The following is a 16,559-nucleotide window of genomic DNA, read 5'->3' on the forward strand; positions in this document are numbered from 1 at the left end:
CGTTCACATCACGCATGTTTGATTATTCGTTATAATGTACAAACGCTTTAAGAAATAAAATCGTATGGATCGTTATATATATGAGTGAGGTTATACGAGTTACGCGGAATAATGTAACATGAGAAAAATATTAAAGTGATTAAAAGTTATAAAAGTACCCCAGAATAGTGTACAAAAGAAAATTAATTTTTTTCAATATATTTATTTATCCCATTAAAAATATGTAACAAAGATAAAAAATACACTACATAAGAAATATGCCAACTTGTATGGGCCAAAGAGTTGTTGTAAAAAATATTTATTCCTCAGAAACTCAGAAAATAATACAAATTAAAAACAATTTTCTCCTAAAATGTATTTTCTACAAAACAAAAAATCAAAATTAAATCAAATGAAATCAATAATTATAATTTGTCAAGTACTTAGAAACAATTCAATTTGTAAGAGTGTGTAATTAATAAATAAAATAATATTTACCATAAAATCAATTTTACATTTATAGAAATATTATACAGAAATTTTTTCCATAAAATTAAAACGCATTTTATTTTTATTAAGAGAAACTTGCTTTTAAAATAAATTTAATTTTTGTATGAGACATATTTTGTATAATATATAAAATATCATTATTATGTTATAGATTTTCTTGCAAATAGTAAATTATAACTTTATTTAATGCATCATAACGTCTACTTTAGCTTTAAATTATATAATGCTAGAGAAAAGACTGATTTTTGTTGTTGTTACCAATCTAGTTACTTTCTATACTTTCTGTTCTTTTTCTTTCTGCGACAAATCACGCGAGTGCACGTTAGAGCCTTTGTTCATTCATGTTTATATATTTATAATTAATTCAGACAGTGCCTAATAATAAAATATGCGTGTTAATAATTGTGTTAATAATTGTGAGTATTATTACCAACCTACAGTTTCCCAACAAATTTAAATTTTTTTAAATTTCTAATTTTTTTTGCAAACGTCAAACCATGGAAAAATAATAACTACGATTCGTGATAGATAAGATACTAATTCCTTTTCTACGTAAAACAATAAGTGTAATAAATAAGTACAGCACGCATTCCATATAGTTATGCAATTACATAATTATATAAATTATATTATTATTATTATTATTATTATTATTATTATTAATATTATTATTATTATATCTTGTGCCATCTTAGGGTGAAATCACACGGAATAGAACGTGCGAAATAGAAAGTAGTCATAATCCAGAGATCAGCCATAATCAGCGTTATTCCGCATTACACATTACGTACGCTTTGGTATGCTCTGTTCACATGGTACGTAAAAATGACTTAAAAAACTGAAAAAAATTTGAAATACGTTTTAAAAATTGAAAAAATTAATTAGAATACATAAACTATTGTAACGAAAATAATCTTTTATACAATTGGAGACATAATATGTCATAAAGACAATCAATCAAAACAAAAATAAATTTTATTTTCTAAATTATATTTATATTGGATACGTCAAAAAACCTATGACGCACTATGTGAACAGAGCACACTGAAATCGTGCATGATGCGGAATGCGTGTTTATGTATGTTTCTTAGCATCTGCTAACGAATTTTGATTTTAGAGCCTCTGTCTCTTTTATATTTTTAATTATAAATTTTCAACAAAATAATGAATAAGAAGTTTATAGTACATGAAACGATGAAGTATTTAATGAAAATATATCTCAAAAGTCCGATGCTGCATCATCGTAAAATTAAGACAAACGAAATTAGCAAAACATGAATGTTCTACCAGATTAAAATTTGTTTTCGGTAACTTGAAATTACAGTGCATGCATTGCTAATACTGTAACACAGAATACAAGAAATAAAAAATTATTAAATCTACAAAAATTCGCATTTTTTATAAAATACTGAACATTTTTTACTCATTTACACTAGATTGTCGTTCACTCATGCTGCTACTATCTATGTCTATTTATTTTAATAATAAACTTTTCTTTCCGTTTTAAAATGATCTTCACGACGGACGTATTTCAAATCTGTGCACTCGCAGACGACATGAAAAAGCACAGAAACGTACGGAATAGCGCTGATTGGCTGCTCTATGACGCACTTTCTATTCCGCACGCTCTATTCGCTCTTCCGTACCGTGTGATTTCATTCTTAAATTAAACAAGTTTAGAGCGTCATTTTTCATGCATACATTTTGAGCTTATCTATATTTAACGTTTTAATATCTTATCACATATTAACCTTTGTGCTGCGTGATCGCGCTTCTTTTGCCTAGTGCTTAAAAGTGCTAATGCATCAATCTGTAAATTCACAGTGCTCAGTTTTTGTCGGTGCGTGTCTTTACTGTTATCATTTAGTCATAGGCAAATTAAGACGAAATTGAAGTAATATAATACTCTACACGTGTACATTTTTAAATGTTATAAACAAGGCTGATGGCTTGGCTTTTTTCGACTCAGAATTAAACAAGAACTATCGCACCGCTTGGCATTTTTCGATCGAGTTTCTACAAATGTCCGTGGCACTCAAATGGTTAAATATAAATTTGATTTGTTATATCAATGTTGTACTAGCTAGCATGCGAAAGAAAACGTGATTACATAGATAAATGTATCCGTATTAGTTGTCTTTCATTACAGAAAAACAAAAGGATGTGTTGCGCGAAAAATCGAGCGGATGGTCGGACACGAACGTATTGAACGCAGCTGTTTATAAATTTTCAAACGCTACGTATGTTATTATTTATTATCATTTTTCATGAAACGTATGTACAATTTATTGATTCAATAGTTCGACGCGTATTACAAGGAGGTTTATAATTAATTCTGAAAAATGATTTTTCGATACATAATTTAATCATATATGATTGGATTTGTAAAAAAATAACCTTTCTTGGTAATAAAGAAATTTCAAAATAAAAAATATATATTTACTTGTGGAGTATTTTGACAAATTAAAAAAATTAAATTTTTTTTGTTATTGTTGTAAAGTACTCTTGAAGCCATTTAACTTTTAATTTGAAACTTTTTTTCTATCTCTTATAGTTTTTGAAATATTCATCTTGAAAGAAAAACATCGATTTTTTTCAAAGGAGTGTTTTACCCCCTACACACGTGTATGGGCACGTATAAAAAATTACGTGTCCCTTTTGTATAGAAATTTTTGTATAGAAAATAACATATTAATAGAAAACAACATATTAAAATATCATTAAAATCGGAGGCGGACACTTTTATGCCTTTTCATTAAATGGGTGACTGCTTGGAAACACCATGTATTGTAGGCAACATCTTTTTGTTTTTTGTTAATTTAAATATAATCAATATTGATATGATTTTTTATTCCAACCCCTATGCTAAATCACTTACTTATAATGTGATAACTATTGAATCAATAAATTGTACATACATTTCATGAAAAATGATAATAAATAACAACATACGTAGCGTTTGAAAATTTATAAACAGCTGCGTTCAATACGTTTAAAAAATTATAAAATACGTTCTAAAAATTTAAAAATTATATCATGCCTTCGTTCTTTATGTGATGGTTTTATTACAAGGAAAAGCACGGAAATGTTCCCCTCCGATTTTAATGAGTTTTTAATATGTTGTTTTCTAGACAAAAATAAGGGGCACGTATTTTTTTATACGTACCCATATGCGTGTCTAAGGTAAATCCTCAAAAAATGATTTTTTTCCTTCGAGATGAATATTTCAGAAATTATTAGAGATAGAAAAAAATTTTTAAATTAAAAGTCTTCAATTAAATGGCTTCAAAAGTACTTTACAACAATAACAGAAAAAAATTTTATTTTTAAAAATTTTTCTACGATAATTCTTCAAAATTTTTTTCGTTATTATTCGAACTCATAAGTGGAGATAAGTGGGGATAAGATAAAGACTACTTGCTATGACGGGAACTGAGACCTTCCGGCACTATCGGGTTTCAGGTCAGATTGAGATTTTTGATTCTCGATGGTTCCCGATGATTCCTGACGTCAAAATGATTCGGCGTCACATTACAATAATAAATTCGAATAAAATGCAATATTACTTTTTATTTATTTATTTGAACAATTTTTACTAGACATATAAGAATTAATAAATTAAAATAAAACATGCAATAAAATAAATGAAATTTTTTAATATTATGTAATAAAATTTATTAATAAAAAAATATTAAAATAAATCAAATTAATTAGAAAATATGTGTGTATATTTATATAAGAAACGTACGATATATAAACAACTACTTTAATAAATTATTAAAAACTATATTAAATATGTAAATTAATTAAATAAATAAGTAAACATAAAATATGTAATTATAGAAATGAAAATATATAAAATTAATAAAATAAATAATGTCGCTAGACAGAAAAAAATCACAAGGATCGTTGAAAAAAATGTAGTCGACCAAACTAGCCAGAAATTTGTTTATTAATACGACGTTTCGACCATATGGTTGTGGTCCTTATCAAGTATATACAATGCAATAATAATCAGGAGACAGGCATAGAAGATAATCTTGCAAAACTGCACAAGTCACATTAACAAAAACGTTATTTTTTTTTTACTCGATTTGAATTTGAGAGAAACTGATGCGTCCGTTTGAGACTTCGTCAAGAAACTCAGTTTCAAACATCGTATTAATAAACAAATTTCTGGCTAGTTTGGTCGACTACATTTTTTTCAACGATCCTTGTGAAAATATATAATTATAAAATATAAAATAATAAACAAAATATATAATTATAAATTTATATGTACTTACAAAATTAAGAAAACAACATATTAAAAACTCATCAAAATCGGAAGGGAACACTTCCGTGTCTTTCCTTGTCAATGAAAAAATACTTTATTATAGTGCTAATACTTTATTTATTTTGAAAAGCTCTCGAGGGAAGTCACAAGAACTTTTTTTGGCAAGAGATTGCCCTGACACACTGTATATGTATATATATATATATATATATATATATATATATATATATATGAATTAACCAGAATTTATCGAAAATATATGTATATACATATATACTACTCAAAAGAAAATAGGGAACACTTTTTGTATACCGAAAAATGGACTATTTTCAAACGATTATAACTCAGCGAAAAATGATTGTACAAAAGTTTTTAAAAAAGCGTTTTGAAGCTCAAAGTTTCAACTTTAACGTACAATCGATAATTTTTAAAGATCTTTTTATGTTTTCACTACTATGCCCTAGAAAAAGGATAAACTGTTTTTTCTCCTAAAATTACGTATTTTTGACACTCTATAGCTAGATAAGAAAAATTCTCTCGATAAATTCAACTCAATTTCCAAAAAACATGACATTTTCTCTACAAAATGTTTTTTTTAAACTTTCCTACGATTTTTTTTGGCTGAGTTACATGACTTGAAGCTACACCTGTTCTTGAAGAAAATGGCGAACATAATTCGCCATTTTCTTCAAGAACACAACATTACGTTGCTGGATCATCCCGCAAACAGCCCGGACTTAAATTCAATCGAGCATATATGGGACGAGATGGAACGACGATTAAGACGTCGAGAACAATAGCCGCAAAATTTCAATGACTTAGCGGAAATTTTGAAACAAATTTGGAACGAAATTCCGCAGGAATTAATTCGGAGATACATAAACATGCGAGAGCGATTACAAGTTGTAATTGAGCAGAGAGGAGGCAATGCACAATACTAAACACACACACACACACACACACACACACACACACACACACGCACGCACGCACGCACGCACGCACGCACGCACGCACGCACGCACGCACGCACGCACGCACGCACGCACGCGCACGCACGCGCGCACACACACACACACACACACACACACACACACACACACACACACACACACGCACGCACGCACACACACGCACACGCACGCACGCGCGCGCGCGCGCGCGCACGCGCGATGTGCAAAACCCGATCGGCAACCTCCACGTGGTGCACATTGGGTAACGCTAATGCCGGCGGCAAACGTCATATTTTAATAAAATTTAAGGTTATTTTTAAAGACATGTAATTCGGCCGAAAAAAATCGTAAATATGATTTTAAAAAAAGAATTTGGTAGAAAAAAAGTTGTTTTTACGGTGATCGATCTAAATTTTTTAAGAAAAAATTTTTTACAGCAACTGCAGAATGTCGAATATGTGTAATTTTAAGGAAAAAACAATGTTTCTTTCTTAGGGCATAGGACTAAAAAGATGAAGAAATTTTTTAAAATTATTGATAGCGCGTTAAAGCTGAAGCTTCATGCTTGAAAATGCTATTTTTAAAAATGTTGTACGATGATTTTTCGCCGAGTAACGACGAACAATTGCTCTGAAAAATACAGGTTTAGCTTCAAAGTCATGTAACTCAGCCAAAAGAAATCGTGGGAAAGTTTAAAAAAAACATTTTGTAGACAAAATGTCATGCTTTTTGGAAATTGAGTTGGATTTATCGAGAGAATTTTTCTTATCTAGCTACAGAACGTTAAAAATACGTAATTTTAAGGAAAAAAACGGTGTGTCCTTTTTTAGGGCATGATAGTGAAAACATAAAAAGATCTTTAAAAACTATCGATTGTGCGTTAAAGTTGAAACTTTGAGCTTCAAAACGCTTTTTTTAAAACTTTTGTACGATCATTTTTTGCTGAGTTATAATCGTTTGAAAATAGCCCATTTTTCGGTATACAAAAAGTGTTCCCTATTTTCTTTTGAGTAGTGTATATAAATTAATATCAACTCGATTAGCAGAATGAATTATAAGTAGAGTGAGAGAAACAACTAATTGAGGACGGAAACTGATTGAGTGCAAACATTTACGAAAAAAGCAGATTATGTTCGGAACAATATTATGCGTTTTATTGAAAAGTTTAGTACTGACAAAGGCAATTATTACGTTTATGCCAAAGGATTATACCACTGCAAACAGCCTCAAGGAAGAATGCGTTTTCATGTGTCCGGATTTAAATTTCACACAAGTAAGAGATATTTTTCGTTTGATTAAGAAACAATTAAATGTCATTGCCCTAATAGTGTAACTAAAAATGTATAATAATAAATTATATACATTATATATATAATAATAAAAAATAAAACTGTTCAATATAAAAGTAAGATGTAAAAAGAAATTTTATATATAATAATAAAAGAAAATTTTATTCATTGTAAACAAAGAATAGATAAAGCTTGGAAATTTTGTTTATGAAAAGATGTTATACAATATAATATTAAAACGATAAATTAAAACTTGATTGTATTATTTTGTCTTTTACTCTCTCTTTCTCTCCCCGAGAGAGAGATAGAAGAATATATATACTATTATTATCTAAAAATAACAATTTTTAAAATTAATGAAGCATTCTATCTACTTTCTCCTACATTTATATATACATATGATGACACTTGAACAGATTTTTTTATGTTATTTTTCTTCAATTACTAAAATTTTATAATTTTTTTAGGTATTTATAATAACATTTGTTGATACAAAGTATAAGATATACACTAATTTAGATTTCATTTTATGAAAATAATTTAGAAAATTAGCGTCATTTCTTTGTATTAAAAATAATTATACAGGGTGTCCCATTATAAAAGTTCCACTCTCATAACTTTTTTAATTTTGATTGTAGAAAAAAATGTTTCAGAAAAAAGTTGTATGGTTTAAAGGAGCATATAAGACGGTGCCATTAGTCTGACCTTGAAGAGTCACCTGAAGGTCACGTGAAGATCACCTCCAACTTTTTAAATGGGACACCCTATGTATTTTTATATATTCTTATATCTCATCTCGAGAGCTTTTCAAAACACTATAATAGCTATAACTAATTAAATCAGTTTTCATTAAGTTACTAACTTTCCGAGTTATGAGGCTTGAAATAATTTCTTAATTTTACATAAACCGTAAAATATCTTATGAAATATTCATTTTTCGATTATCTTATCTTAATACTTTTATGTACAAAATAATGAGAGGAATCAATTGTGTAGAAAACACACAGTTATTTTTAAAAAAAAATATGTAATTGTTAATTGCAAATTACATATTTTTTCTTCGAAACAATTATGTGTTTTCTTTATACCAATTGATTCTTCTCATTATTTTGTACATAAAAATATTAAGATAGGATAATCAAAAAATGAATATTTTAGCCTCATAATTCGGAAAGTACTTAACGAAAACTAATTTAATTATAGTGTTTTGGAAAGATCTCGAGATGAGCTACATATGTAAAAGCACATAGGGTGCCTCACTTAAAAAGTTGGAGGTGACCTTCACGTGACCTTCAGGTAATTCTTTAAGGTCAAACTAATAGCACCGTCTTATGTGCCCCTTAAAACCATACAACTTTTGTCTGAAACATTTTTTTCTACAATCAAAATTGAAAAATTTTGAGGATGGAACTTTTAAAATGGGACACCTTGTATAATGGAATAAAACTACTAAATGTCGAGACAGAGAGTCGAGAATCGATCCGTCTAATAAAACTTTAAATTAACTGTAATGTTAATATTTTAATCGACAATATATGCAGCAGCAATCGCTACAACTTAGAATTTATATTAATTTTCATTGTACATATATTTATTTACATATAATTATGTGCATTATATCCTTATCGAGACTTATCCTTGTCGGTTTATATTATCATGTTATCCAGGATTTGTTTGTATTAAAAGTATAACGATAGAAAAAATTTGACATGATTATAAATAAAAGAATTTATATAATTTTTATGACTAATATTTAACACTGTAAAGAAACAATATTTTTGACCTTTTTATTCTTGAAGTACAAAGTAAAATTTTAATGATATTGGACAAATTTTTGAAAAGAAATTTGAGTTAGGGTAAAATTGGAGAAAAGTTAACTAACCTGTGAACTCGTGAAAGAATCAAATCGATAGGCAAAATTGTTTCAACAAGTGGGAAAAGCTGTACATTCATTTGCATTATTTGCTAAATATTGCGGTTATAAATCTTTATTGACTCTTATTAACCTTTTATTATATGATTTTCCTTTTGATATATGAATCATGAATCATGTTTGATATACAAAATGTCCTACAAAAGAATATAAAATAGATTCTACACAAATAAAACTACATGGGATTTCACATATTATCAATTAAGAATGGTATATATCAAACGGATATTATTAATCAAACAAGAAACGAATGATAATTGTTTGTTTCATAATTTATATAATTTATCATTAAAAACACAGAAATAACTGCATTTTTTCCCCAATGGTACTCATTTAAATCTTTTCGTATGTTATACTTTGTTAAGGATATTTCAACGTCCGAGAAAAGTGATCATCATATATTAAATTTCAAACCTGATCAGAGTCACTCTGATAGTATGACTGTGAGAAATGAGCGAGAAGTCGATAAAATTCCACTTGCAAATATTTCTATAATTCCAGAATCTATTAGTAAGTTGCAAAAAATGCATGAAACATTAACATTAAAAAATAATTATATTAATATGTACGATCTTAAAATCTCTAGAAAGCAGTTTGAACAAGCCAACATCTCTCAGAGCATTTGTACAATTCGACAGTCAATTCACAAAAAAAATAAACGACATTTTTGTGACATTGAGGTAAAGAATCTAAATTCTCAGTTTGTATTCTTTCATTTTTCTCTCTTTTTCTTAAATTCAACGACATAACTATATCAAAATGTTAATTCTGTTATAATTTTGTTAAATATAAAATGGCTAAAATTTTATTTTTTTACAGATGGAATCAATCTGAATTTATCGATGAAATAATACAAGGATATACAGTGCAATGTTTTTTTATCGAGGATTTAAAAGAGATTCAAATCTGCGATGATAAAAATATCACAACTACAAAATTGGAGCATACGGTGCACAATCTTGAACCTAATACGACATATTATTTCCGAGTACGTGCACATACTGAAGTTATTGCTGGTCCTTACTCGGATTTAATCGATGTATCGACTACGCATGAAAATCCAATACCTAAATTATTATTAGTAACGGATGTTGGCATCCACATATTGGACTTAGATTTAAATACTATTAATAATATTGTTAAACAATTTAACATACAAGATGTCGCTTACTGTGTACAAGAACATAAAATTTATTGGATATACAATAATAATAATCTAATGACAATGGAGATTACTGAAAATAATATCACAAAAATAGCTAGCTTTGATCATAGGCTGTATGATCTCTGCATTGATTGGATAGCAAGAAATCTATATATGACCTATCATGATAGAGACTACTCTTCCATTCTAAAGTTCGACTTAACAATGTGGGAAAATGGCATAATTAAATTTGATGAGATTTTCAAAAAAAAAGAAACTCTTTTTTTTGCCAATTTAATTGTATCACCGTTTATAGGGTACGTTTACTACCGTTTACCTGAAAAAATAATTTTCCATTAAAGATTTATGCAAATTTGTAATTTTTCTATAATTTTACGTGTTTTATAATTAAGATCATAAGTAAAAAATAATGATAAGTTTTTATATAATTATAAGAATTTCGAATTTTTACCACATATAAGAATTTAATTTTGTTAAAATGTTTTATAATGAGTAAAATAATTATATATTTTTTAGAATTTTATATCGCATATCACACAATTTGGAGAATCATGAATATGATATAATGAAATATCATCTCGATGGAAAAAACGTGCAAATTGATCAGATAAATTCATCCCTTTGCCAATTTCATCCTACGTCTCGAATGAATCATATGATAATTGATAACATGAATAATGAGGAACCATTAATTTACTGGATAGGTGTTTCTCACATACTTGTCACAAACACTAACCTTTCTATGTGTAATACGATTTTACACACGAAGATAAGTGATGATGTCATACTCGGATCTATGACGTTTGACAAAACAAACATTTACATTTTAGCACATAATCGGCTTCAAATTAATAATAATCAAATCTACGTTTCGAAAAAGAAATACGCAAATCTCAAGAGCGTAAATATAGACGAACATGTTGAAAAGATAATAACAGACTCAGTTAGACATTTTTTCCGAAGAATTTACGCTTTTGACAAATATTTTGAACCATATCCTCCAATGAGATGTCTGACACCTTACGAAAAAGTTTATAATTTTGAAAATGTGATTGCAACGACAAACAGCATCATTGTAAATCTTCCAGAGCCGATTGTAAAGAGTGGATGCAAAAAATATAATTTGCCATCTACTATATATATTATCTCCGTAAGCCATTGTGTAGACCATAATCTCAATAAAACTGGAGAATTCAAGGTGCAGACGTACGAGCGATCTTACGAGATCCAGAACTTAACACCATTTATAGAGTACAAGTTGAAGTTTACTTTAAGCAATTTTTATTTTAATCAATTATCAATAAATCCATTCGATTCAAATGTGGTATCAATAAAAATTAATTCGGGCAAGCTTAATGCACCAGAAAACATAAGTGTTCTAGCTTTGACGCCTACTATAGCAGTAGTTCGTTGGATGCCACTCAAGAAACTGAACTGCGTGGCCGTAACCTACGAAGTGCATTGGAAGACAGTTACATTAGTGAACGGCACGCAACAAAAGAGCAAACAATTTATCAATGTGCCGAAACGTATGGCAGATGGCAGATTTTTCACAAAGATTAGCTTGTCGCTACCAGTACAAGATTACTTGATATATGTGCGTGTGTATCCAGTTAATTTCAGCGATTTCTACAACGAGAGTTTAAGCAAGATCGGTCACATATACTCAGAACCAAACAATATTACTTTAAGCGGAGCCAACATAAATAGCATGAACATTTCATGGATTTCAAACATTAATCTGACAGTTTTTCTTACACTACAGTATAAAGACATTGCAACAGAAAAGTGGCAAACAACGAATTATGTTAAAATAAGTTATAACAAAGAAGTAATGTACCATATCGAAAATTTGCAATCGGGAACTTTATACAAGTTTCGCTTGATATTAAGATACCTCGAATATGAGGAAAATTTTATATGGCCAGATGATGAAAGATTTATTTTTTCTACACTTGGTAAGCAAATGAAGATATCCATACAGCACAAATAGTTGCAGATATATCGAAGAACAATTTCATTGAAACATTGCAATATTTCAAAACGATTGCGAAACTCTGTTGAGTCATTGATTTAAGATTGTGACAAAGTTAAGATATCCGCTCGTCTAATATTGCAATGAGATATTATAGCAACATACAGTGTAATATATTTAAAAAAACGTAATGTTATGGCAGTCATCTAATAATATTACATGTAGAGTATTTTTGTTTCTGACAGATAAATATCACAGAAGCATATGAAAGCATATAATTAAAAAGCTTGATATAAAAAAAGTTTGCCACGACATCATATCTAAAATAATATATTGTAAAATTATACTTAAACATAATCATATAACTTAAAATATTATATTTTGGATACAAAATTATTTTTAATATTTATACGTATCACTTTTTTTACTTTAGAAGTTTTATATACTCTTATATACTCTAATGAGGTAAATATAAAAACATTAATTTGCAAACAATTAATTATACATTTATTATTAATTCTTTTTTATTTAATTTTATTTAAATATTTTAAAAATTCATTACATTTATCCGTTACATATATTTGCATGTGAAAAATACATAAAAATGCATATAAAATTAAAAATTATAAAAGGTAACAGAATAACATTTTAATAACGTTTTAAAGATGTCATAATAGGTTATTAAGATGTCTTTAGACGTCATTTTGCTACCTGGATGTTAATATATCATTAAATATATTGTGTAACAATGATATAAAATATTATCTATATCCTTTAACAGAAAAAATAGTAATGCTTTTAGCTTAGAATTATATCGACTCATATTATTTATTATGTTATTACATTATTCTTACAGATAAATTAAAAGTATAATTAAAAGTATTATTGAGATGTTTCTATAATATAAATATTGTATTTCTAATATTTAACAAATATTTTGTTAATTTATATTTTTGCGATGTTCTATAATGTTTCATTGAAATTTGCAATATTGCAACATTGCCACAAAGTAATTGTAATATTCTGTGCTATATGTATATTAATATGTATATTAATATTATATACTTATTTTCTTGGATATTAAAAGGCCTACAAAATTTAGAAAATTAAATATTTATAATAAAATTATAAGTAGAAATAAGTTTTTAAATAAAACACACATGCACGAAAATATTAAAATTATATTTTTGCGTAATATAGGTGATATTTCGAGCAGTCCTGGAATATTAGCTATAAAATATTACCTACCATTGTTGTTAAGTTTCATCGTTATAGTTATTGTAATCTGCGTCTGTTACTTTTATAGATGTAAGTATATTTGATATATGCGCGTATTGATTTGAATTGTAGATTATACATATATATCAGTTGTAATATCTATAGATTTATTGAAAATAATTAATTTACTTATATAAAGTTAAACTAATAAATACTATTTAAAAGCGATAAATTTTTTAATAAATATTATATTTAATAGATATTATTACATAACTAAATTCAAATTTTATTACAGTATATCGACAACGCAAAAATAATACTGAAGAAATTTTGCCTTTTATAATGACGGACACGGAATTAGCTGTTGCGCCTGGAGCGGCACAGGATGTGGGACACCGCCAGGAATAATAAAGGAAGTACTACAGGTCGTCGAATATTTCCCTTTTTACTAACAAAATTGATTTATTTTCTTTTTTTGTAATATTTTTAAATACATGCACTGTTTAGCTACTCTATACAAGTCTCGGGTTTCTTTTCTCAATCTCTTCCTTCCGTTAGACTTTAAGTACTAAATTTTAAGTACTCCGCTAAACTTTAAATACTAAATTCTTCTTTTAATAATTGACGCGTTAAATAACGACTAGCCCTTCTATGCACTGGTAATTGATTAATATTTATTAACGACTGTCCGCGTGCCGCCTTTTTTATTCACTCGTTTTTAGCGAAATTTGAGAGAAGATCACCTAGCAACATGACTATATAATGTCATGATGAACTTTTGTGACGATCAAATCTTATTGTTAAGCAAGCAAAGGCGTTTCAAAAGTTGAAACTCTTTGCTTGCACTTTCGCGTTTTCGGCGAATTCGCGTGTGGTTCGCTAAACGTTCTATCTCGTTTTAAATTTATATTAACAATAAAATAAAGTTATAGTTCTTCAGATTATAACATAGCTATTGAAGTAGCTTGTTGAAACACTCAATTCAATAAGATTTATAGTCCTATGTTACATTATAATCTGGATAAATATGCAATCACCGAAATCAAACGCAAACAAATTACACTAACAAAACCTCTTGTTAGCGGTGCATTCAAAAAAATTAATTTTTTCACGATATTAATTTCTAGATCAACAACACATACATTTCCTAATAAAAACATAAATTACATAAATTTTTATTATAGATTATAATATAAAATTTAGACGAGACAACATACATGCACTTTATTATGTATTTTGAATTATTTAATATAAAGTATGATGTTACTTGATATTAAACTATACATTTTTTAATAAAATATGGAAGCAAATTTGTGTAAACTATTTCGCAGATGTTTCAAGGAAATGTAAAGAACTTACGGTAAGAAAGATCGGGCACAGAGATATCCGCTGCAATAAAAATGCTTTGAAAAGATGTTTCTTCTGATGAGAAGAAGAAATTTTTAGAAGAAGTCAGACTTATGAACACTTTCGACATAAACATGTATTAAGATTGTTGGCCGTTTGTTTAAATGAAGATTCGCTGTTACTAGTGTTGGAATTGATGGAAACTGGTAATCTGTTAAAATATTTAAGAGATTGTCGAAATTTGCAAACTGTCAGATTCGCATGCTCTGCGTTTGCAGGATTTGTTCGCCATGTGCGAAGATGTTGCGCGAGACTGTTGCTACTTAGAAGAATTGCGTTTCGTACATAGAGATCTAGCGTGTCGTAATTGCTTAGTATCTTGGAGAAATTGCGAGAATTGTGTCATCAAAATTGGAGATTTTATCTAGCTAAAGATATTCACAAGGATGATTATTATCGCAAGGTAAATATAATTATTTAAAAAATTAATTATTAAAAAAGCGAATTCATTTAAAACTGCTTTTTATTTTTTATCATAATAATATTGTACATTTTCTTTTTGAATAATATTAAATATAAATAAATTATTTTCATTTATATAAAGCAAGAGATGAATGAACATTTTTCATTTTGCACACATTCTATAAATGAACAATTTGAATCAGAAAATTAGGTTTTAGTTTGAATCATGTTTTAAAAAAGAGAAGGTTAGTTTCCTGTTCGTTGGGTGGCACCGGAATCTTTGGTGATCGGAATATTTACTTCTCTAAGCGATGTTTGTTCATTTGGGGTATTAATGTGGGAAATTACATCATTGGGTTACTACAGCGGTACCTCACATGTCATGTCTCACGTAGCACAATAATGTTCTTTCATTAACTTATCTCTTTCCTTAAATCTGAACGTAATATCAGTAAAGTTTTCCTGAAACTAATGTAAGACAATTATTTTAAATTTACAACGCTCTCTCTTTGGTTGTTCATTTTCATTTCTCTTTATCCAGACTTTTCGACTTTTAATTGGCAATTTTCTTGGTTTATTTTACAAGTTTTTAAAAATTTTACATTTAGTAATGTCTTAAAACTTTTTAGTTATAGGACTTTTTAAAGTTGCATCACAAAGGCAGCTAACAATTTCTGCTTGTAAGAAAATCTTTTTTTAATTCTTACGTGTACAAAACACATCAAAATTTATTATATAAAACATTTCAATGTGAAGATAGAGCCATTTCTTTTCTCCCAGTCCCTCCTTTTTATTTTAGATATGTCGACGATATCATATTGGCGGCTTCTTCTTTACATTTTTTTTCTATTTTAAAAGTTCTTAATTCTGTTCATAAAAGATTACAATTTACGATAGAATTTTCGGACAATAATACTATTAATTTTTTGGACATATCACTTATTGTGAATGAAAATCGTTTAGAATTTGATTGGTTTCGTAAATTTATTTTCTCGGAAAGATTTCTTAATTTCTTTTCCTACTATTCCATTGCCCATAAGATTGGCATTGTCATGAGTTTTGTGGATAAAGTCTTCTATCCAAAATTTCACGAAAAAATCTTTCTTATATCATTAATATCCTTTTTGAAAATTCTTATCCTATTCCTTTCATACATAGAATTATTCTCTGCAGACTTAAATTTCTTATTTCTAATAACAATCACTACTCACTTTCCACTTTTTTTAATGTCGACCATTGTTCTTGCGTTTTTTAAACAACTTGTAACCGTTCTTAAGGTCTTTCTGACCTTCTTTAGTCTACGTCTACTACATAGATTGCTAATTTTGAATTTAAAAGTGCTAAATTGATCGAAATATTTGACATTGTTGTTTTGAAATTAGGCTTTGAACTAAACGAATTGAGTTTAAAATGACAAACAAAAACTTGGCGTGCCTGGATCGCATTGTAACT

General features: G+C 28.1%; 1 protein-coding gene across 17 annotated transcripts; it reads left to right on the forward strand.

Moving 5' to 3' along the window:
- Positions 1-888: 888 nt before the first annotated feature.
- On the forward strand, positions 889-13,813 carry LOC105249379 (proto-oncogene tyrosine-protein kinase ROS-like). Of its 17 annotated transcripts, none has more exons than XM_025407905.1 (9): positions 2,289-2,531; positions 2,623-2,729; positions 6,765-6,991; positions 9,306-9,450; positions 9,527-9,620; positions 9,760-10,401; positions 10,622-12,063; positions 13,281-13,388; positions 13,594-13,813. In XM_025407905.1, the coding sequence occupies exons 3-9, from the start codon at positions 6,848-6,850 to the stop codon at positions 13,704-13,706; spliced, it is 2,688 nt and encodes an 895-aa protein (XP_025263690.1). In that variant the 5' UTR covers positions 2,289-2,531; positions 2,623-2,729; positions 6,765-6,847; the 3' UTR covers positions 13,707-13,813. The 17 variants fall into 17 exon arrangements, with proteins under 17 accessions (XP_025263697.1, XP_025263696.1, XP_025263690.1 ...); XM_025407904.1 differs by having other exon boundaries at positions 2,639-2,729; XM_025407918.1 differs by having other exon boundaries at positions 2,639-2,729; positions 6,923-6,991.
- Positions 13,814-16,559: the final 2,746 nt, after the last annotated feature.

The sequence above is a fragment of the Camponotus floridanus genome, unplaced genomic scaffold (assembly GCF_003227725.1).
Source record: "Camponotus floridanus strain SB8 unplaced genomic scaffold, Cflo_v7.5 scaffold194, whole genome shotgun sequence".
In the NCBI taxonomy this organism is placed as follows: domain Eukaryota; kingdom Metazoa; phylum Arthropoda; class Insecta; order Hymenoptera; family Formicidae; genus Camponotus; species Camponotus floridanus.